This window comes from Pelophylax lessonae (assembly GCF_965119305.1).
Source record: "Pelophylax lessonae genome assembly, chromosome: 2".
NCBI lineage: Eukaryota > Metazoa > Chordata > Amphibia > Anura > Ranidae > Pelophylax > Pelophylax lessonae.
In genome coordinates, this window is record NC_138769.1 from 623577461 (window position 1) to 623599663 (window position 22203).

A 22203-nucleotide genomic window follows, 5' to 3' on the forward strand; every position below is an offset into this window, starting at 1 on the left:
CATTGGGTTGTTAGTACAGCGGCTCTGACATGTAGGGTAAGGTTTCTTTCGTTCAGCCTACAGGGTTGATTGATAAAAAAAACTAGCAGTATATACTAGGCATTAGGCCACATTCACACTTGTGTGGCGATTGCTGAATGTATGAAAAAGTGCACAGGTAACGGGCGTATTGAAGTGCATTTTGGAAATGCACTGCAAATGCGCAAAGCACTTGAGGTGTCATTAATTGTTAATGGCACCCCAAATGCAATTATCAGACCTGTGTTTTGTCATGTGGTAAAGCTGCATGTCTTAAGAGGTTCTATAGCTTCTGTGATGTGTTTGTCACACATATGACAGCCCATTAAAGTGAATAGGCTACCTATGTATGAAAAGCAAGAAGAAATAAGAAAAAAACGCAAACAGGAACGTGTGTTCCTGCTATGTGAGGTATAAAGTGGGCCTTAGGAGTGGTATACAGAAAAGGTTGGGCAGAGATGCCAGCTGGAGAGAGAGATGTGTACACTGGCTCCCAGCTCCAGCACCACAGTAGCAGCTGCCTGCAGTTCTAGGCTGGGTCCATATTCACCCCTCTCAAAAATCCTGAAGTTTGTCCCTTCACTCCAGCAGGAACCCCCCAACACCCCAACCCCCCCCCCCACACACACACACTCACCCCTCCAGCAGAAGCATTGATGCATCCAAACCTTGGAGGTCACAGTGAAACAGAGCAGTGAGTGCAAGATCTGGAGGGAGGTGGAGCAAGCTTCCTGCTCATTCATCTCACTGACAGGAGATAACACTGCCGGCTACTGTCCAGGTGGAGACGGAGGGGAGTTTGAGGACCCTGCAGAGACACAGACAGAGACTCTGCAGCAGTCTCCTACTTCAGATCTGGGCACTGCCAGTATGTAGAACCGATCCCCCTGTTGGGCTGCTGGAGGAAGAAAGCTGGCAGTGTTGTAAGTAGATCCACAGAAGTCACAAGGCAGTACAGCCGGCTCTCCTCTCCTGCATGTGCCCGGGCCCCTCTTCTGAAGTGACAGAGCTCGGGCCAGGTACAGGAGGGCTGGCTGTACTGGCTTATCAGCGGCCCTGTTCAGAAGTCACAGACTTCATGGCAATGGTCTACAATAGTCTATGAGGCAAAGCTCATACAATGTCCTATCATTTTGATACACTGGAATTAATGTATCCTACATTTGTTTGCGGGATATTGTGGATAAATATTACTGTTCCATTTGAAGTAATCAAAACCATATTCTCAGTGTCCATTAAGTAGTTGTCCATCATTTTCTCGGTCACCCTGTGTCCCTAATAGACACAGGGTGACTTACACATAAGAGGGGCCTAGGGAGCAGAGACAGGGATTTCCCAACCTCTCTAAGCTAAGCTGGGTTCCACGCCCCCCCCCCCCTCCCAACTAAAGTGACTCCCATCACATCCCCCCCTCTAGTACTCAAAAAAGGGCACTAGAGTATTAAAGCACTGATATTACAGCAAAGTTAAAGTAAAAGTCAATGGGCACAGTAGTGTCTCCTCTCCTTCATACTCATGTAGCCCAATGCTTAGCTACATTACATTAGTTGTTTATGGATGACATAAAAAATAAAATAACTTGTGCATGATATTATCATCAAAAGAAAGCCTTGTTTGTCCTAAATAAAAACACTGTTAATGTATGTATTGACAAAGTTATTGTTGAATAAACAGGCCCATAGCTGAAATACCTGTGCAGCCTGGTGCAGTCAATTGAAAGGACTGTCCACCCCCACAGTGGACCAGAAAACACACCAGTAGTTTTCCTGATGCATTGTTAGGTAGAGCCTTACTTTATACTGTGGTACGCTGCAGCACACATGCTTCAGAGGTGCATTTTCAAAATAATTGGTACTGCATTGTACTAACATGTACATGATGCGTTGCTGTGCATTGTGGTAACACAGTCATAGCCAAGACACGTAGGTTTAAAGCTGGTCTTAAGCTTGATTCGTATCTATCCACAAGCAGTTTGTAGAGGTGTTATTATCCTTTGCCAAGATAATCCATCCACCTCACAGGTGTGGTATATCAAGATGCTGATTAGACAGCATGGTTATTGCACAGGTGTGCCTTAGGCTGGCCACAATAAAAGGCCACTCTAAAATGTGCAGTTTTACTGTATCAGGGGGGTCCGAAAACCAGTCAGTAACTTCGCATAGAGTTGATCAGGTTGTTGATTGTGGCCTGTGGAATGTTGGTCCACTCCTCTTCAATGGCTGTGCGAAGTTGCTGGATATTGGCAGGACCTGGAACACGGTGTTGTATACGCCGATCTATAGCATCCAGAAAATGCTCAATGGGTGACACGTCTAGTGAGTATGTTGGTCATGCAAGAACTAGAATGTTTTCAGATTCCAGGAATTGTGTATAGATCCTTGCAAAATGGGGCCATGCACTATCATACTGCAACATGAGGTGATGGTCATGGGTGAATGGCACAACAATGGGCTTATGGATCTCATCACGATATCTCTGTGTATTCAAAATGCCGTCAATAAAATGCACCTGTGTTCGTTGTCCATAACATACACCTGCCCATACCATAACCCTACCACCACCATGGGCCACTCGATCCACAACATTGACATCAGCAAACCGCTCACCCACACTATGCCATAAACGCGGTCTGCCATCTGCCCTGTACAATAAAAACTGAGATTCATCTATGAAGAGAACACCTCTCCAAAGTGCCAGAATGTGGGCAATTTGCCCACTCAAGTCAGTTGCGACAACGAACTTCAGTCAGGTGGAGACCCCGATGAGGACAACGAGCATGCAGATGAGCTTCCCTGACATGGTTTCTGACAGTTTGTGCAGAAACTCTTTGGTTATGCAAACCGATTGTTGCAGCAGCTGTCCAGGTGGCTGGTCTCAGACGATCTTGGAGGTGAAGATGCTGGATGTGGAGGTCCTGGGCTGGTGTGGTTACACGTGGTCTGCGGTTGTGAGGCCGGCTGGATGTACTGCCAAATTTTCTGAAACGCCTTTGGAGATGGCTTATGGTAGAGAAATGAACATTCAATTCACGGGCAACAGCTCTGGTGGACATTCCTGCAGTCAGCATGCCAATCTCACACTCCCTAAAAACCTGTGACATCTGTGACATTGTGCTGTGTAATAATACTGCACATTTTAGAGTGGCCTTTTATTGTGGGCAGCCTAAGGCACACCTGTGCAATAATCATGCTGTCTAATCAGCATCTTGATATGCCACACCTGTGAGATGGATGGATTATCTCGGCTAAGGAGAAGTGCTCACTAACACAGCTTTAGACAGATTTGTGAACAATATTTGAGAGAAATAGGCCTTTTTTATACATAGAAAGTCTTAGATCTTTGTATTTGGCTCAAGAAAAATGGGGCAAAAACAAAAGTGTTGCGTTTATAATTGTGTTCAGTGTATGTCTTGACGCATCAAAAAATGGACATGAAGTTTTCCAGCCAATGCAGTTTTCACAGATGTGAACTATCACCATATCTCTGGCTAATGTGAACACGTCTTAATGTGCTTAAATGCATAGGTGTGCATGGCCATTAGTGATTTATAAAGTGAAAAGGTTTTTATATGTGTAAAAAAAAATAATAATGTTTGGTATGGTTTTAGTTCTGTAGCAGAAAATCAAGTTTAGCTTGTCATTAGATCGTGTAGTGCACCAGCTATTCAAAAATTGTCACACTTAGTCCAGGCTGTATGATAACTTCTGTAGACAGAGGGTATTTTAATGCAGAGAGAGGCCTGTCTGTGACTGCCAAGCGAATCATTATCTACTTATTGGTGTCAGGTGTACGGGTGAGGTCACATACAGTAGGTTTGTGTGGCAGTCCCAATCTCATTGTAAAATTCCTATTAGATTTACCAACAACCATATAGTAGATTACCTAAACAATGAATCCAAATCTGGTAGGCCACTGATAATACATGTTAATAAATCTAAAGCAAATTGTACATACCCCATACCTGTGTGCCTTCATAAACCAGTTTATGCCCAGCAGAATGCTGGATTTAGAAAGCACTCAAGTGTATGGGTCTGTGGTAATATAGGAGACCGATAGAAGCATAGTCATCAGGTGTAAAGTACTAAAATCCCTTAAAGTGATATTAGTCTTGTTTCTTTTGTGTGTAAAAATAACAAACATGTTATACTTACTTGCTCTGTGCAGTGGTTTTGCACAGAGCAGCCCAGATAACCCTCTTCTTGGGTCTCTCGCTGGTGCTCCTGGCCCCTCCCTCCTGTCGAGTGCCCCCATAGCAAGCAGCTTGCTGTGGGGGTACCCAAGCTGAGCCGCTACTCTGTGTGTCCATTCAGAGACGGAGCCGCAAGCTTAGTCCCATCCCCTCTCTCTCTTCATTGGCTCACTGACTTTGATTGACAACAGCAGGACGCTGCTGTCTCAGTCAATGGGCGAAAAGTCCCAGACAGGTGAGAATCGTGTGCAACATTGCTGGATCCAGATGGGGCTTAGGTAAGTATTAGGAGGGTGGATGGGGCTGCTGAACACAGATATTTTATTTTTTTTTTCTATCTTAATGCGTAGAATTTATTAAGATAAATAACCTTCTGCCTTTGGAAGCTCTTTAAGTAAATGAACCTGTGAAAAATATATAACATACATTTTACATTAGACACGTATTTGTTATGACCTTCCAGGCATCCTCTTCCATTTGTGCTATGAACCTAATCCTGTTAAAGTCACTCTCTGTAGGAGATATAATAATTATTGTTGCTGGGTCGGAGGTGAAATGTGGTGATGAGGATTGTCTGCTGGTTTAGAACACACAGACAGCTGCTCAATTTAAAACCAACATGAGCAATGTACAGTAAGAGGGCATAAATCAATTCCCAGTACAACAAAACATTCCCCAGCACTCACTACACCGTTTAGAAGAAGAAAGCGACTTATCGGTTTTTAGCTTGAAAACAGTGGTTTTGGTTGTACACATTTGTAATTATATGTGGAGGCTGCATAGCTGCCAGGAATCGAGTAAATGTTAGGTAAGCTTGCTCTCACATCAGTTAATATATGCCACTGCTGGTGCTGTAATTAAAGAGACCCTGGCAGCTTTCTCATGACCCTGACCATTAGCAATGTCACCACTGCTGGAGAGGCTGCACAACTCCCCTTAAGGCCCATACACACGATGAGAATATAGGACAAAAAATGCATTAAAAGAAAACGCATTTGGAGCGATCACCCGGTGTTGGTACACAGCTTTCGAGAACCAATAATGACAGTTCCCCGGATTTAATTTAAAAAATCTGGTCAGTGGTCACCTTACCTAAGGTGGCTGCTGCGCATGTAGAAGGTCTTTACAAAGATAATGTCACTTCTCTCTGCATGGGCAGGGTGACAGTGCCTTGTCACATAAAGTAGGACTGCACAATACAGTGGCAACTTGACATGGCAGCTCAGCTTCCGCATATATTGGTAAATGTAAGAATTGCAAACCTCTGTTTTTAGAAACCATTTAAAGTGAAGGAAAAAAGTATTTGATCCATAGTTTGTGAGTTTGAAAAAAAGACACAAGTCCATCTGGCTCAACCAATAAAAAAAATTAAAAAAATAAAAACGCAATCATACAATCCCATATACACAATCCTATACCCACAGTTGATCCAGAGGAAGGCGAAAAACCCCAGAAAAGCATGATCAGCAGGGGAAACAATTCCTTCCTGATCATCCAAGAGGAAATCGGATCAACTTTATCTATAAATGTTAGTACCTAGTTATATTATGTACACCTAGGAAAAAATCCAGGCCTTTTTTTTTTTTTTTAAAGCAATCTACTGAGCTGGCCAGAACCATCTCTGAAGGGAGTCTGTCACGGGGTAGCGTGGCAGAGCCTGACGTAAGAGGAGTGGCTTACCGGGTAACTGGCGTGGCACAGGTTCACCAGAGGCGCTTCTGTTGATAAGGAAGGACACATAAGACCAAGTTGCATTGGCTCTGACGTATCTGATTCAGGAGTAACCGGAGCAGTGTTTCTGGAACGGGCACCGGAGGAGAAGGTGTGGACGGGATTAGGAACCCGTGGCAACATCCAGACTGGGCGGGTCTGCTGCGTGGACCTCTCTGCTCTACGCTCATGGAGCCGGCGGTCTATCTGTATGGCCAGGGTGATTAATGCCTCCAAGGTCTCGGGTATACCCACTCGGGCCAGTTCATCTTTCAAGTTTTCTGAAAGACCCAGGCGGAACTGATGTCGCAAGGCTGCGTCATTCCAGTGAGTGTCCGTACTCCAACGCCTGAAGTCAGTGACATAATCCTCTACAGCTCTACGGCCCTGTTGAAGTGAAGTGAGCGCGGTTTCTGCGGTAGCAGTGCGCTGCGGGTCTTCGTATAACTGCGCCATTGCGTTAAAGAAAGCCGACATGGAGTCCAGCTGGTTACTGCGTTCTTCAAGCAGGCGGTGAGCCCAGGACTGAGGTTCACCTTGAAGCAGGGATATGATGAACCCCACTTTGGTTGCTTCCAAGGAGAAGGTTCGGGGTTGCAGGGAGAAGTAGAGATCGCAGGCATTGCGGAAGGCTCTAAACTTGCTCCGATCCCCAGAAAACCTTTCCGGCGTAGGGACCCTTGGCTCAGGAGGCAGCATCACCACCGTCGCACCGGAGGGATTCCCGGAGGGAGCCATGGAAGCAGCAGAAACTGTAGGGTCCGTGGAGGGGGTTAGGGACTGAACACGCCCCTCCAGCTGGGTATAGCCCTCTTGCAGGGACTTAACGGCTTGGGTAAGGGCTGCAAGGTGCTGGCAGATGTCGTCCATAGGAGAGGCTCCTCTAGCAGGCTCAGTCATGGCTGTGTTGTACTGTCACCGGGTAGCGTGGCAGAGCCTGACGTAAGAGGAGTGGCTTACCGGGTAACTGGCGTGGCACAGGTTCACCAGAGGCGCGGAGTCTAAGTGTTAGCCGGTTTTCACCAGGGGCCCCAGATGGTGGGGATGGATTTGGCTGCTTGCTAACACCAGGTCGCGACCCCCCGGATTCCCTGGGAGAGCCAGGAACAGGTCCAGGACCAATAGCCGGTAGCAGGTAAACAGGTCAGGACGAGACAGGAGAATAGTCAGGACAAGCCAAGGTCAGGGCGGGCAGCAGGTAATCGGAATCCAAAGACAAGCCGGGTCAGGTAAACAGGAACAGCGGATATAACAGGCACTGGATACAGGAGAGCTGAAGACAACACAGCAATCACCTAGAGTGACAGCTGTGTTTAAATAGGCTGTTTTGGCGCCAATTTGGTAGCCTCGAACTACACTGAGGTAGCCTCAAACTCTACCGAGGTAGCCTCGAACTTCCACCAAGGTAGCCTCGAACTCTATCAAGGTAGCCCTGAACACTACCAAGGTAGCCTCGAACTCTACAAAGGTAGCCTCGAACTCTACAAAGGTAGCCTCAGTGCATGCGCATAGGCGTTCGCCGGTTAGCGACGCCAGTGCGCCTGCGCAGGGTATTGCGTCCCTGACAGAGTCTATTCCACATTTTCACAGCTCTTACTGTGAAGAAACCTTTCTGTATTTGGAGGCAAAATCTCTTTTCCTCTAGACGTAAAGAGTGCCCCCTTGTCCTCTGTGATGACCTTAAAGTAAATAACTCAACATCAAGTTCACTATATGGACCCCTTATGTATTTATACATGTTGATCATATCCCTTCTTAATCCCCTCTTCTTAAGAGAGAATACATTCAATTCCTCTAATCTTTCCTCATAGCTGAGCTCCTTCATGCCTCTTATCAGTTTGGTTGCCCTTCTCTGCACTTTCTCCAATTCCCTGATATCCTTTTTGAGAACTGGTGCCCAAAACTGAACTGCATATTCCAGATGAGGTCTTCCTAATGATTTGTACAGGTTCAAACTGATCCCCTCCTGGTTTTTGTACGTTTGTCCACTGACAAACATATGATCAGTCTATAATTTTAATGGTAGGTTTATTTTAACAGTGAGAGATAGAATAACAACAAAAATATCCAGAAAAACACATTTCAAAAAAGTTATAAATTGATTTGCGTTTTAATGAGTGAAATAAGTATTTTACCCGTTCGCAAAACATGACTTAGTACTTGGTGGCAAAACTCTTGTTGACAATTTACAGAGGTCAGACATTTCTTGTAGTTGGCCACCAGGTTTTCACCCATCTCAGGAGGGATTTTATCCCACTCCTCTTTGCAGATCCTCTCCAAGTTATTAAGGTTTCGAGGCTGACGTTTGGAAACTTGAACCGTCAACTCCCTCCACATATTTTCTATAGGATTAAGGTCTGGAGACTGGCTAAGCCACTCCAGAAACGTAATGTGCTTCTTCTTGAGCCACTCCTTTGTTGCATTGGCTGTGTGTTTTGGGTCATTGTCATGCTGAAATACCCATCCACAACCCATTTTCATTGCCCTGGCTCGGGGAAGGATGTTCTCACCCAAGATTTGACATGGCCCCGTCCATTGTCCCTTTGATGCAGTGAAGTTGTCCTGTCTCCTTAGCAGAAAAAACACCCCCAAAGCATAATGTTTCCACCTCCATGTTTTACAGTGGGATGGTGTTCTTGGGGTCATAGGCAGCATTCCTCCTCCTCCAAACAATGTGAGTTGAGTTGATGCCAAAGAGCTCAATTTTGGTCTCATCTGACCATAAGACTTTCACTCAGTTCTCCTCTCAATCATTCAGATGTTCATTAGCAATCTTCAGATGGGTCTGTACATGTGCTTTCTTGAGCAGAGGGACTTTGCAGGTGCTGTTGGATTTGTGTTTTTCACGGTGTAGTGTGTTACCAATTGTTTTCTTGGTGACAATGGTTCCAGCTGCTTCCAGATCATTGACAAGATCATTGACTCCCATGTAGTTCTGGTCCTCCCTGTTCTCATGATCATTAAAACTCCACAAAATGAGATCTTGCATGGAGCCCTAGACCAAGGGAGATTGACAGTTACTTTGTGTTACTTTTTGTGAATCATCACACCGACTGTTGTCATCCTCTCACCAAGCTGATTGACAATGGTCTTGTAGCCCAGTCTAGCCTTGTGTAGGTCTACAGTCCTGTCCCTGGCATCCTTGGACAGCTCTTTGGTCTTGGCCATGGTGGAGAGATTGAAATCTGATTCATTGATTTCTTCTGTGGACAGGTGTCTTTTTTTACAGGTAACAATCTGAGATAAGGAGCACTCCCTTTAAGAGAGTGCTCCTAATCTCAGCTCCTTACCTGTATAGAAGACACCTGGGATCCAGAAATCTTGCTGATTGATAGGGGATCCCAATACTTATTTCACTCATTAAAACAAAGATCAATTCATAACTTTTTGAAATGTGTTTTTTTTTATATTTTGTTGTTATTCCGTCTCACTGTTAAAATAAACCTACCGTTAAAATTATAGACTGATCATATTTTTGTTAGTGGGCGAAAATACAAAATCAGCAGGGGATCAAATACTTTTTTCCCTCACTGTAGGAAGATCATCTTTAGTGACTGGTAGGGAAGGTTCTTTAGAATTTCTGTAGTTTTTTCTGGTGATACCCAGCATGCATGAAGAAATAAATGGTTGGTCAGGTCAACTGAGAATAAAAGATCATACCCTGCACTCTGAAGAAACTGTTTGGAAAAATCTGTATGTTAAACAGAAAGCTTCTTTGAAGTCTACCTATGGCCAGATAGTCCCTAGGTCTGTATAAAAGGCATATAAAGGTTACAGCAGGCATTATATTGTTAGCCCCAAGTATTTTAATTTAGAACAAATCATGGCATGTAGATCTTAGCTCTCACGCCTATCCATCATGGCTTGGTGCTGCTTCCGTTCTTGATGGAAGCATCATAAATATGAAAAATCCGATCACAACCAGAATGTGGACATTTGTTTTCTATTTTAAAAGATGACACAGGAACTCGTGTGCTTGCACTCTGGTCTGCCTTCTCGGACTCTCCTGCTTTCCTAATAGCGACCAAATGGGATAGGCAACCTTTGAAAACAAAGGAGGCAGGAGTTGGCAAGCCATTCAAGCTGTGGCCACAATTGACATAACAGAGAGAACCCTGGGTATTGGGGTTCCAGGAAGCTCTGGAAGGAAATCTGGAAGTGTATGCTATATGGACCAATGGCTACTGGTCCATTCAAGTAATGATTGCTCACCAAGCAGCCCTTTAAAGTGTAAGAAGTGAACAAGAAGAGTGGTCATTTTCTTATTACTAGTCTACATTAAAAATATTACATTTATTTTTAAACTTAACTAGTGTAAACACTAGTGTTTTCAACTTGGTATCAGCTTCCTGCAGTCGCATATACACATCTATATAGATATCTAACTGGCAGAGGTAAAGGGAGCACTAAGACCCAGTCAGGAGAGCTCCTATACCCATAAGCTGGCAAGGGGCATTCGGACTGGATGAGAGAGCTGACTCACTATTACTGCTGGAAATCTATTCCAAGCATCAAGTACTCTTTTGGTAAATTAATACTTTCTAAGGTTAGTTTTGAACTAAACTTATACTAGTTTGAGGCCATGCCTCTGTTTTCTTAATTTTAGCTTCCTATTGGGACTTTACTGATATCAACTTTACATACCGTATATACTCGAGTATAAGCCAACTTTTTTTCAGCAGGTTTTGTTATGCTGAAAAAGCCCCCCTCGGCTTATACTCGAGTCACGGTCTCACTTACCTTTTTAAAATAGCGCCGCCTGGCGCCAACACATCACTGCGCATGCGCCATCTGCCCGGGAATAGCCGATTGTGTAAGGGTTTTCCCAAGCATCGGCGACGCATGCTTGGTGACGTGTTGGCGCTGGGTGGCGGCATTTTTAAATGTAAGGCGCCTCACCGACAAGTAAGTGAGACTCCTCAGCAGTCACTGCATTTCCTCATGCAGTGCTGCGGGCATGGTACAGGACATTCTCCTGTACCATGCCCGCAGCACTGCATCTCCTGTACCATGCCTGTACCATCTGTGCCATGCCTGTACCATCTACTATACCATCACCTGTACCATGCCTGTACCATCTCTTGTGCCATGCCTGTACCATCTCCTGTGCCATGCCTGTACCATCTCCTGTACCATCACCTGTGCCATGCCTGTACCATCTCCTGTGCCATGCCAGTACCATCACCTGTGCCATGCCCGGATCATCACCTGTGCCATGCCTGTACCATCTCCTGTGCCATGCATGTGCCATTTCCTGTGCCATCTCCTGTACCATCTTCTGTACCATCTCCTGTACCATGCCTGTACCATCTCCTGTACAATACCTGAACTATCTCCTGTACCATGCCTGTACCATCTCCTGTACCATGCCTACAGCCCTGCATCTCCTGTACCATGCCCGCAGCCCCTGTTTTGTGTCTCGTGTGGTCCAGTAGCTGCTACATTTCCCACCCTAGGCTTATACTCGAGTCAATATGTTTTCCCACTTTTTTGTGGTAAAATGAGGTGCTTCGGCTTATATTCGGGTCGGCTTATACTCGAGTATATATGATATGTGTAATAAAATCACCAAGTATTTTCACTATTAAAAATTATTTATTTATACATTTAACATTGTAAAATCCTAAATGGCAGAAGTTTCATTCTATGCATTTAGATAAAAAGCCTTCTGTGTGCAGCAACCTCCCCTCAGCCCCTTTAACACCTATCTGAGGTCCATCTAGATACAGCGATGTTGCAGGAGTGTCTCGGCTGCCCATGACTTCCCTCCTCATTGGCTGAGAAACAGCAGTGGTGCCAATGGCTCCTGCTGCTGTAAATCAAAGTCCATCAGCCAATGAGGATAGAAAGGGGCTGGGCCAGGCTGCAGCTTTGTGTCTAAATGGACACAGGGAGCTGTGGCTCAGCTCGGGTGCCCCCAAAACAAGCTGTTTGCTGTGGGGGCACTCAACGGGAGGGAGGGGCCAGGAGCACCAAAGAGGGATCCGAGAAGAGGAGGATTTGGGCTGCTCTGTGCAAAATCATTAACACAGAGCAGGTTAGACCCTGTTCACACTGGGGCGACCTGGTCGCCTGCCAGGTCGCCGTAGGTCGCCTGCCATAGAGAAGCTGTTTACCCGTTCTACTAGGAGCGACAAAAGTCGCTCCGACTTAGAAAAAGTGTCCGGAGCTTCTTTGGGGCGACCTGGAGCGACCTGCATTGACTTCAATGTTATGAAGTCCGTGCCGGCCGCTCCGAGGTCGCGGTGCGAGCTGCGCACCGCGACCTGTGAGGTCGCCCCGGCAAGTCGGATCGCCCCAGTGTGAACGGGGTCTAAGTGTAACATGTTTGTTATTTTTAACTTAAAAAAAAAACAAAAAAAAAAAATGAGACTTTAGTATCACTTTACAATCACACAATGCTCCAGTGATTACCACCAATGAAGGAAAAAAGACAAACTGAAAGGAAACTAACCCCCAACACTTCTACAACTCCCCAAATCAACTTCAACCACACTACTTAAACTTAGATTGGAAATATTACAGATACACATGTGGAGATTGTGACATCCCCTCCTCACCGCTCCACTATATCCAATCAGAGAACACCATGTATTTTTTGAAAAAATATAACCCTGTGAATGGCAGCAGTGCCAAGCGAGTGACACGCTGTGGTCAGTGTGCAGAAAGGAAGCCGCTGGTACAGAACCAGAGCAGGACCCCAAAGATTACTGTTGTTACTGTAGTAGCTCAGACTACTACAGTGATTTCCAGCTTTCCTAGGGGACCCTCGGATCATAGATTTGCTACTTCCATTGTGCCAAGCTGGACCAATGTAACTTTGCAATTAAGATCATACCTGGAGTTCAGCTTTATGTTCTGCTTCTGAATTTATCTGCAAGTATTCACCCACAGGTACACAGACAAGGGAAAGGTTCCAGTGGTTGTAAAGGCTGATGTTTTTTTACTTTCATGAATTTTATGCATGAAGGTAAAAAACCTATTGTGGACTGTTCCCTTCACAGCCTCGTCTAATACTTACCTGAGCCCCCTCTCGATCCAGGGAGAGACTCGGCTGTCCCAGGACTCCCTCTCCTCATTGTCTGAGACAGCAGTGGGAGCCATAGGCTCCAATGGCTGTCAATCTCAGCCAGTGAGCCAATAAGGAGATAGCAGGGGATGGGGCGGAGCTGTGGCTCTATGTGTATTTTGGACACATAAAGGAAGGCCCTGGAAAGCGGCTTGATATTGGGGGAACTGGTCGAGGGGGAGGAGCCAGGAGCGCTGGCGGGGGGAGCTGGGAAGAGGAGGATCTGGCTGCTCTGTGTAAAACCACTTCACAGAGCAGGTAGGCATAACATGTTTGTTGTTTTTTGTTTAAAGCCGAACCTTTATTACCACTTTCAGTTCTGTCACTTCATCAGAAACTCTGCTATGCAAACAACAAATAAATATACTCTGGGAATGATGAAATGTTGCATACATTTAGTCCTAGGTATTGACTGCAGTCAGCTGCGTAAAACACTTCCCCACTTAACTCAATTTATTGTTGTGTAAAATTGTTCCTGATATAGTTTGCTGAGTCAATAACCGTAAAATGAACGAATGCACTGATCTACTTAGGTCAAGAGAGCTTTATTGAAAACACTTTATATTTTGCAGCGCTAGTTATGTGTTTGTTTAGACACTAAAAAAGTAGCGCTGTGCTGACAGCTCCAACAGCTAATACTCTTCGAATCAGGTCCTGTGGCCCCTTTTTTCAGGTCATTAGGACAGAAGCCATAGGGGGAGATTTACTAAAACTGGTGCACACAGAATCTGCTGCAGCTGTGCATAGTAACCAATCTTCTGTGTGCAGCAGCCCTCCTAATAGTTACCTGAGCCTCTTCTCTATCCAGCAATGTCCACGAGTGCCTCAGCCGCCTGGGACACTCTCCCCTGATTGGCTGAGACACAGCAGCGGCACCATTGGCTCCCGCTGCTGTCAATCAAACTCAGTTAGCCAATAAGGAGAGAGAGGGGGCTGGACCGAATAGCAGCTCCGTGTCTGAATGGACCCGGCTCAGGTGCCCCCATAGCAAGCTGCTTGCTGTGGGGGCACTCAACAGAAGGGAGGGGCCAGGAGCACTGAAGAGGGACCCGAGAAGAGGAGGATTTCGGCTGCCTTGTGCAAAACCAACTGCACAGAGGAGGTAAGTATTATGTGTTTGGTATTTTAATAGAAAAAAATAAGGAGACTTTACAATTATTTTAAGCTTTGACAAGAAGCCCTCATTCACATTGAACGTGAAATCCCTCATCTGAACAGCCGTATTTCAGTCCGACTTCGATGGTGACTTCAAAGACATCTGTGCAGCTTTATGTCAGCGGGGTTTCTCCCCACCCCAAAGCAACTTGTTGCTATGTTGACAAAGGTGAACTGCCCGCTCCTCCATCTGACAGTTCCTAAATAGGAAAGGGACGGGGCCGCCTTGTGATGTCACCGACCCAGCATGCACCGGTCAGTAATGTCACAAGGGGCAGGGCCACCAGGTGATGACAGCAGACGGCCCTGCCCTTTACCTATTTAAGAACTGTCAGACGGAGGAACAGGCATTCGGCGGTTAGCCTTCATCAAGTGTGGATATTTTTTTTGTTCGGGTCTGGGGGTGTGGCAGGTGGTGTAATTGATGATGGATCTTCATTGGGGGACATTTTTTTTTTTTAATAAAGAAATTGTCAAAAACTGTTTTCTTTTCTTTTTTACACTTTTGTTGGTGAATGAGTAGGGGTACAATGCACCCCATACTCATACATATAAGGAGAGAGCCACGATCTGGGGGCTCCCTTGTTAAATCCAATCCTCTCACTACCTGTTTTAACTATGGGACAGGATGTGAAGGGAAGTCTCTGCAATGAGACACAAAAGGCGATAAAAAATCCGACAGGGGTTATAACCCTTCATTACTCTATCCTAAAATGGAAATAAAAAATCTTTTGCCTATAGTTCTACTTTAAAATCACTTTTAGGTCTTGGGGAACCCCTGACAATAATTTCTAGATCAACAACTAAGGGTACATTAGTGCAATGGTCAGTGAGAAGAATGCCTCTTACATTGGTGGTCAGTGGGAGAAATGCCTTCATACAAATAGCTGAAAAGATCATTAATATTAGTGGTTACATATCTGACAGGAAAAACTTGCTCATTGCTAAAGGAACCCCTGGCAACTCTGCACAAGCGTATTGTTTAAACTCCTCTGTGGAATAACCATACACATCAAAAATATCAAAATACGAATGCTCAATATCAAGAAACTTGATACTATTACTTTGTCTATGTTTTTAGCACCAACAAACTCCACAGTAGTTTAAATTTTGAGAAATCATAAAATAAGCATAAAAAGATTAATATACTGTGACAGACACTATGCATTGTGGGACCTAATCCATATAATAAACAGAAAAATGAAATAGTTATCAGAGCTCCACCTTCGTGTAGTAGATCCACGGGGACAGATTAACAATCCAGCCCTGGGATCAATATAAGAAGAAGTTCACGTGACGAGTGAAATGCGTCAACATGACATCATCACGATAGTGATGTTTGGACACAGATGATCTTCTACCGACACCTATTGCTGGGAGTGAGCCCTGGCTTGACCAGGGAAGTGCACACAGAGATCACAGCGTCTGGTGCTTGGACTGCAGCGAGTGGGACTATTCCCCCTTGTGAAGACTGGTGGAGAGTCTGGTGCAGACTATATGGGCCGGGAACCTAGGGGAGTGGTGAGATCTACCGGGACTTTACCCTCTAGGGTCAACACACCTTTATACAAACTCTCCCCCGCTGATGCCACTCCGCCTTTACATCCTCACAACACCAAGCTGTCTAAACAGCAAGCCAGTGCACCCTGTTACTGCAGTGTGTGTAAACAAGCAAATGTACTGTTGGTGCAGCACCTATTCCCTGCGCTCTGAGTGGTGCAATCCTCTATTCAACCTGACTGTAGGCTTGTAGATAAGAACAGATGACACAGCAACTTGATAATACTTCAGCCTTGCAGCCCCTCACTGGACCAGGGTGGTCCGGAAGCACTATGAACGACAACAAACACAAGGGCGCACCGGCCTAGTGCATTATCTCTTAAACAGGTTTATTAAAATAATAGATTAAAAATACTCACAAACGAGTTTCTTGATAAAAGGCACATCAAATAGATATAAAATCCTCAGCAACAAGATCGGGATTGACTCGTCCCCTGAAGCTGTGCAGGCTTACGCAGGCTCTGAAGAAGAGGCGCTGCCTCGAAACGCGTAAGCCTGCACAGCTTCAGGGGACGAGTCAATCCTGATCTTGTTGCTGAGGATTTTATATCTATTTGATGTGCCTTTTATCAAGAAACTCGTTTGTGAGTATTTTTAATCTATTATTTAAATAAACCTGTTTAAGAGATAATACACTAGGCCGGTGCGCCCTTGTGTTTGTTGTCGTTTTTACTGCAGTGTGTGTATATTGATATACAAGGAACAGGACCTCCCATTCCTCCTTAGTAACTATCTTGTTTGATTTCCAAATATCTAGCATATCCTGTCTTACACCCCAATGCTCAGCTCCATTGGCTCATCCCTATCCCAGTTCCCAGTTTTACAGATTTATTCCTGCTATGGTTATTCAGGCATAAGTGACTTGTCTACTATCCTGGGATTGCTATCAGCTTGATCCATTGATTTATTTTTATGGTTTGCACTCACTGACCCATGGAACACTATACTGATCCCCCTGTTACAGAGCTATCGCTGCCCGTGTGGAGTCATAGCTACCTTCCATATAGATTGGGATCTCAGTTTTGCTTATATATCCATATCTTTTTGTTTATGAATGGATGGATGGGTGTCTGTGGAAGCTACCTGTGTCCTTGACGTTGTCATTTTTTAATTGTTCATAAGGTGGAGATGTGATTCTTGTATTATAAACATTGCTTTTCAATAAAGCATTTTGATACTTTTTTAATATCGGTTGTTCCTCACTGATGATGTCTTGTGGACTTTCTGTCCATTTATACATATTGTAGGACCTAATGTCTGAACATTTCTAACAAGGCAGAATATACTGTTTAAACTGATTTCTAGGGGTCTGGGAAGGTTCTGATTTTTCCAGGGCATTATATAGCTAGTGGTTAGTCACATTCAGCTGTATTTAACATTGAAGATTTCCTTTTTATCCATATCTTCCTTAGTTCTGGTGATTGTAAGGAACATACCCCTGCATTTAAGGCTACACAGGTAACTCATTTATAGCTAATGGGTCACCTTTATCCAGTCCTATGGTGTCGTGTGACGATTCAAGGCAAATACTAATTGCCCAATAACATGATGGGAGATGTGAAAGTGTATTAAACCAACTTCTTCTAATGCCATAAAGTCTGGGGCAGGTGTTAATTGTTTGAGGTTTTTGGCTAAAGCCTAGTACATACTATGAGAAAATCAGACGATTGATTGTCCATGAAAGTGCATATCATGATGTAGTTGGAATTGTAATGACTCGCCCGACAAAGGCTAATGTAGCTACACATAAGTGTAGTTGAAGAGGAAGTGTAGGGTTGTTCTATACTTCTGAGAATGCACATTTCTTCTATTTGATTTTTTCCATACGATTACTGTACATATTAGATAAAAATCGGACGTTGTGTTTACTTATGATAAAAATTTTCTAGCCTGCACCTTCAGTTTTTTCCATCCTAAAAGTCTGAATCAGCTGTTGAAAGATAATCTAATGTGAGACTAATGATCAGATAATCGGCCAATCGTGTGTCAAATTACATTTTTGTCAGATCATTAGGGTAGTGATTTTAAATTGCATCTATACCCAAAATCAAAATGTAATCCACTGTACTGCAGCTTACCAGTCCTTAGATGTAATGGCTGCCTTAGTTTTTTTTTTATCTGTCTTTTCAGCTTCCTGTAGCACACTTCCAATCCTAGGGTGACAGCACTCACTTGTCCTTCAGTATCAAGAGACAAAACATTACTACAGGACCCTTCCCCTCTCCTACTGTATATTACATAGGAGGGCCAGATTCTGTAGTCCTCAGTGAATAATGTAAACTTTATTATCAAAAGTATTGGGACACCTGCCTTTACACGCACATGAACTTGGATGAGCAAGACTCTGTGCAGGCCAGTCAAGTTCCTCCACCCCAAACACGCTCATCAATTTCTTTAGGGACCGTGCTTTGTGCACTGGTCCAAGTTATTTGGTGGAGGGGGGATTATGGTGCGGGGTTGTTTTTCAGGGGTTGGGCTTGACTCCTTTGTTCCGGTGAAGGAAATTCTTAAGGTGTCAGCATACCAAAACATTTTGGACTGTTGCATGGGTAACCCTGCCCCCTTGGGGGTGGCTTGCTGCATGGGCATCCTCGACACCTTTTACACCCTGAGCCTGCTCCAACCCATCTGACACTATCAGTTCTGTTATGGTAAATAACCGAGACCACAAATGTTGCAGTGAATAAACAATTTACTGTTCTTTTGGCTTTTGAAGTGAAATCATAGTATTCAAACAAAATCAGAAATAACACAGTTGTTGCAAAGAAAGGGATCCTGAATTCCCAACCAAGGATTTATGCCTTTAAGCTCAGCACCCAGGATCCAGAACACAGGCCACACATACATACACAAATAAGTGTGTATGTATGTTAGAGGATTGTGTTGTACAATAGTTAACAATACTATAACTAAACAGATATGGTTAGAGAGTGACCACAGATAAAAGCGACTATACTTAACGACTTAAATGCAAAGCAGACAATATAATGATATAAAATCAACTAGCAGAGTGCACTCTGTATACTACGGGGGCTTCCTTTAAGATGAATTGCAACGTCTCCTGAAGAGTTAGGCCTCACTTGTCTTCACCGGCAAGGAATCCTACAATCCAAGGAAAGTATTTGTAATCTAACAAAGGAAAGTAGGTTGAACTATATTCCCCAAGGCAACTGCGGTTGTAATCCACAGAGAGGCAAATGAAGTTAATTCTATGCGTCACAACAGGTTAACAGCCTAGGACTGGATTGAGGGCTTAAGGCCAGATTCACCCACCTCACACTATATTTGTATCTGCAGTGTGTCAGTATGGCCTTATGAAAGTACACAATCTTTTTGCCCTTCCGGGAATCAGTCTAGGTCTGCATTGCAATAGAGATGTAGATACTGGATGTCTCTCACCCAAACCGGGAGATTCGCTTCCCTCTGCGACCAGGCTCTGTTCAAAGTCTCCGTCCGCCTGTCAGCAACCTTCCGCTCGGTCACGCCACCGAGACTCCTCCGCACACACTCACACCGATGGCTTCACTCCGGTGTCCCCCACTAGGCCTCAGCCTAAGTTGATCCTGTGATCCGCAGCAGCTCTTCCCCTTCTTTCCAGTGTGCTGTCCTCAAAGCAAGAGCACGAAGCAAAGTCCCACCTCCCTTTATATAGCCACCCACAGCAATCTCTGTGCGTCCTGTTGCTCCCTGGGAGAAGAGTCTCTCTGTCTCAGCAGTCTATGATCCTGGCCCCTCCCGGACTACATCTCCCATAATGCAAAAGTCACTGTCTTGCATAGCTTTAATAACAACAACAATACTAGCCGTGCGACCTGGCTACACATGCTCCCAACTTTGTGGGGTTGGCCCTTCCTGTTCCAACATGACTACGAACCAGTGCACAAAGCAATGTCCATAAAGACATAGATTAGCGAGTTTGGGGTGGAGGAACTTGACTGGCCTGCACAGAGTCCTGACCTCAACCCGATAGAACACCTTTGGGATGAATTAGAATACAGACTGAAAGCCAGGCCTTCTCTCCTACATCAGTGCCTGACCTCACAAATGCGCTTGTGGAAGAATGGTCAAACATTCCCATAGACACACTCCTAAACCTTGTGGACAGCCTTCCCAGAAGAGTTGAAGCTGTTAATGCTGCAAAGGTTGGGCCAACTCAATATTGAGCCCTATGGACTAAGACTGGGATGCCATTAAAGATTATGTGCGTGTAAAGGCAGACGTACGAATACTTTTGGTAATATAGTGTATTTGATAACAGTCAGCACAGGCAGAAAGCTCAGGAAGTCACCAGCTTACATGATTTCAGGAAGATCAATGGTATGTTTTGAACATATCAAACAGGTATATCAAAATGTTTTTGGTGCTATATTTGATAGACCAAAAGGGACCAAATAGAAGATCATTATTCGGGTTTACATACAGTTTAAAAATTGCATTATACATGGGATATACAATGAAATGCCATATATAGAGCTATTTTAACATCTTTGTCCTGAAAGCACTGAGTACCGTATTTTAAGGAATCTTTAAACCCAAGACAGTCCCTGTAGATCAGACACAACTTGTGACTTTTACATCGTATGAAAATCTGTAAAAGGAGTTTTCCAAAAGACCAGAATGCTACAGTAAAACAATTTTTCCATGTCCTCGATAAGGCCTCTTTCACACTTATGTGACTTAAAAGTCACGCGATTATGTCGCAAATTTTTTGCCACGATTTTGACGCTATTTTGACTGGACTTGAAGCAATGCCTGTGTTATCTTGAGCTATAAACCTCAAAACGTGTCAAGTCGGACAAGTCGCAGGACAAGTCGCACAAGTGTGAAAGGGCCCTAAAAGTATAATAAACAAGACGTTTATGAGTAACTGAAAATCTGCGGTTAATGAGAAGACTAAGAATGTAAAAATGTTTTTTCTTGTATTACACAGCAGATGGTCCGGGAACAGTATACCAGAACAACCCAAGAATCAGACATAGATCATCCAGAGAAGCAGTATGTCTATAACATTGGAATCTATGGCTGGAGAAAGCGCTGCCTCTACCTGTTTGTCTTACTGCTCCTCATCATCTTAGTTGTGAATTTTGCTCTTACCATTTGGATACTCAAAGTCATGTGGTTCTCAGGAGTAAGTATCACTTATAACATTTTTATTGTTATCGTTTTGGTATCTGGTAAATTCAAAAGCCTTCATTCATAACTAAAATTATGACTGACGTGTTTCTATTTTTAATATTTAAAGCAGGGGTACTTAAAGGAGTTGTAAAGTCAGAAGGATTTCTTATCCTAATGCGTTCTATGCATTAAGATAAAAAGGCTTCTGTATGTAGCAGTCCCCACCCCAGCACCCCTAATACTTACCTGTGCTCCCTCTCTGTCCAGCGATGTCCACGAGTCCTTTGGCCGTCCAGGCTTCTCCCTCCTGGTTGGCTGAAACACAGCAGCGGTGCCATTGGTTCCAACCAAAGTCAGTCAGCCAATCGGGAGAGAGGAGAGAGAGGGGCGGGGCTGAATGGCAGTTCCGTGTCTGAATAGACAGACGGAGCTGTAGCTCGGCTCGGGTGCCCCCAAAGCAAAGAAAATGTCCAAATTGGGCCCAAAGTGTCAATATTTTGTGTGGCCACCATTATTTTCCAGCACTGCCTTAATCCTCTTGGGCACGGAGTTCACCAGAGCTTCACAGGTTGCCACTGTAGTCCTCTTCCACTCCTCCATGACGGCATCACAGAGCTGGTGAAGGTTAGAGTCCTTGCGCTCCTCCATCTTCCATTTGAGGATGTCCCACAGATGCTCAATAGGGTTTAGGTCTGGAGACATGCTTAGCCAGTTCATTACCTTTATAGGGGGAAAGTTTCCGCGCTATTGGAGAAAATTAAGTAAATAAATGACTGCAGCCTACCTCAAAAATATAGATAACTATATTTGGTAAATGTGAGGAAAGGGGAGGTAATATGGCGCTGTCAGGCTAATAAATAGGAAAAAATAAATAAATATGTCTTAAAGTGCACTGGTGATAGGTGAATAAGAACCAGAATATATAAAACTTCATATGGTGAATCCTTAAAAAGTGTAAATAAGTTTGAATAAATTGGTAAAAAATGTATATCTATATAATGATAAATAGATAGAAAAATTTAAGATATAGGTGATACAAAATCAATGTGTAATCTTAAAAATATGTATAACTATATAAAGGATTTAAAGTGATGTTATAAATATCTTCCATATATACTTAAAGTGCTAATTAATCAATCGGATATATATTGTGCTAATGGGCCAAACGGTAAATAACTTTGTATAAATCTGTGCACATAAAAATCATAAATAGTGTCCAACAAATTAGATAACATAAATAAATAAATAAATATAAAACGAATATATAGGAAAATTGTCCATATAAATAGCCAAATATTAAATGATGCTACAAATATAATTGAGTCCCAAAAGGGTGATGAAGTAGGGATTTGACAGGATAAAATGGATTACAGGACTTCCAGACTGA

At 44.0% G+C, this 22203-nt stretch overlaps 1 protein-coding gene across 2 annotated transcripts in view; it reads left to right on the plus strand.

Annotated features, from left to right (window-relative positions):
• Positions 1 to 22203, plus strand: part of SGCG (sarcoglycan gamma) — a 300854-nt gene that overhangs the window by 97612 nt on the left and 181039 nt on the right. The window contains exon 2 of one of the 2 annotated variants that reach the window (XM_082246683.1): positions 20632 to 20829. In XM_082246683.1, the coding sequence (XP_082102809.1) occupies positions 20635 to 20829 (195 nt within the window). In that variant the 5' untranslated portion in view covers positions 20632 to 20634. The remainder of the gene's footprint in view (positions 1 to 20631; positions 20830 to 22203) is intronic. The other variant, XM_082246684.1, reaches the window with a different exon arrangement.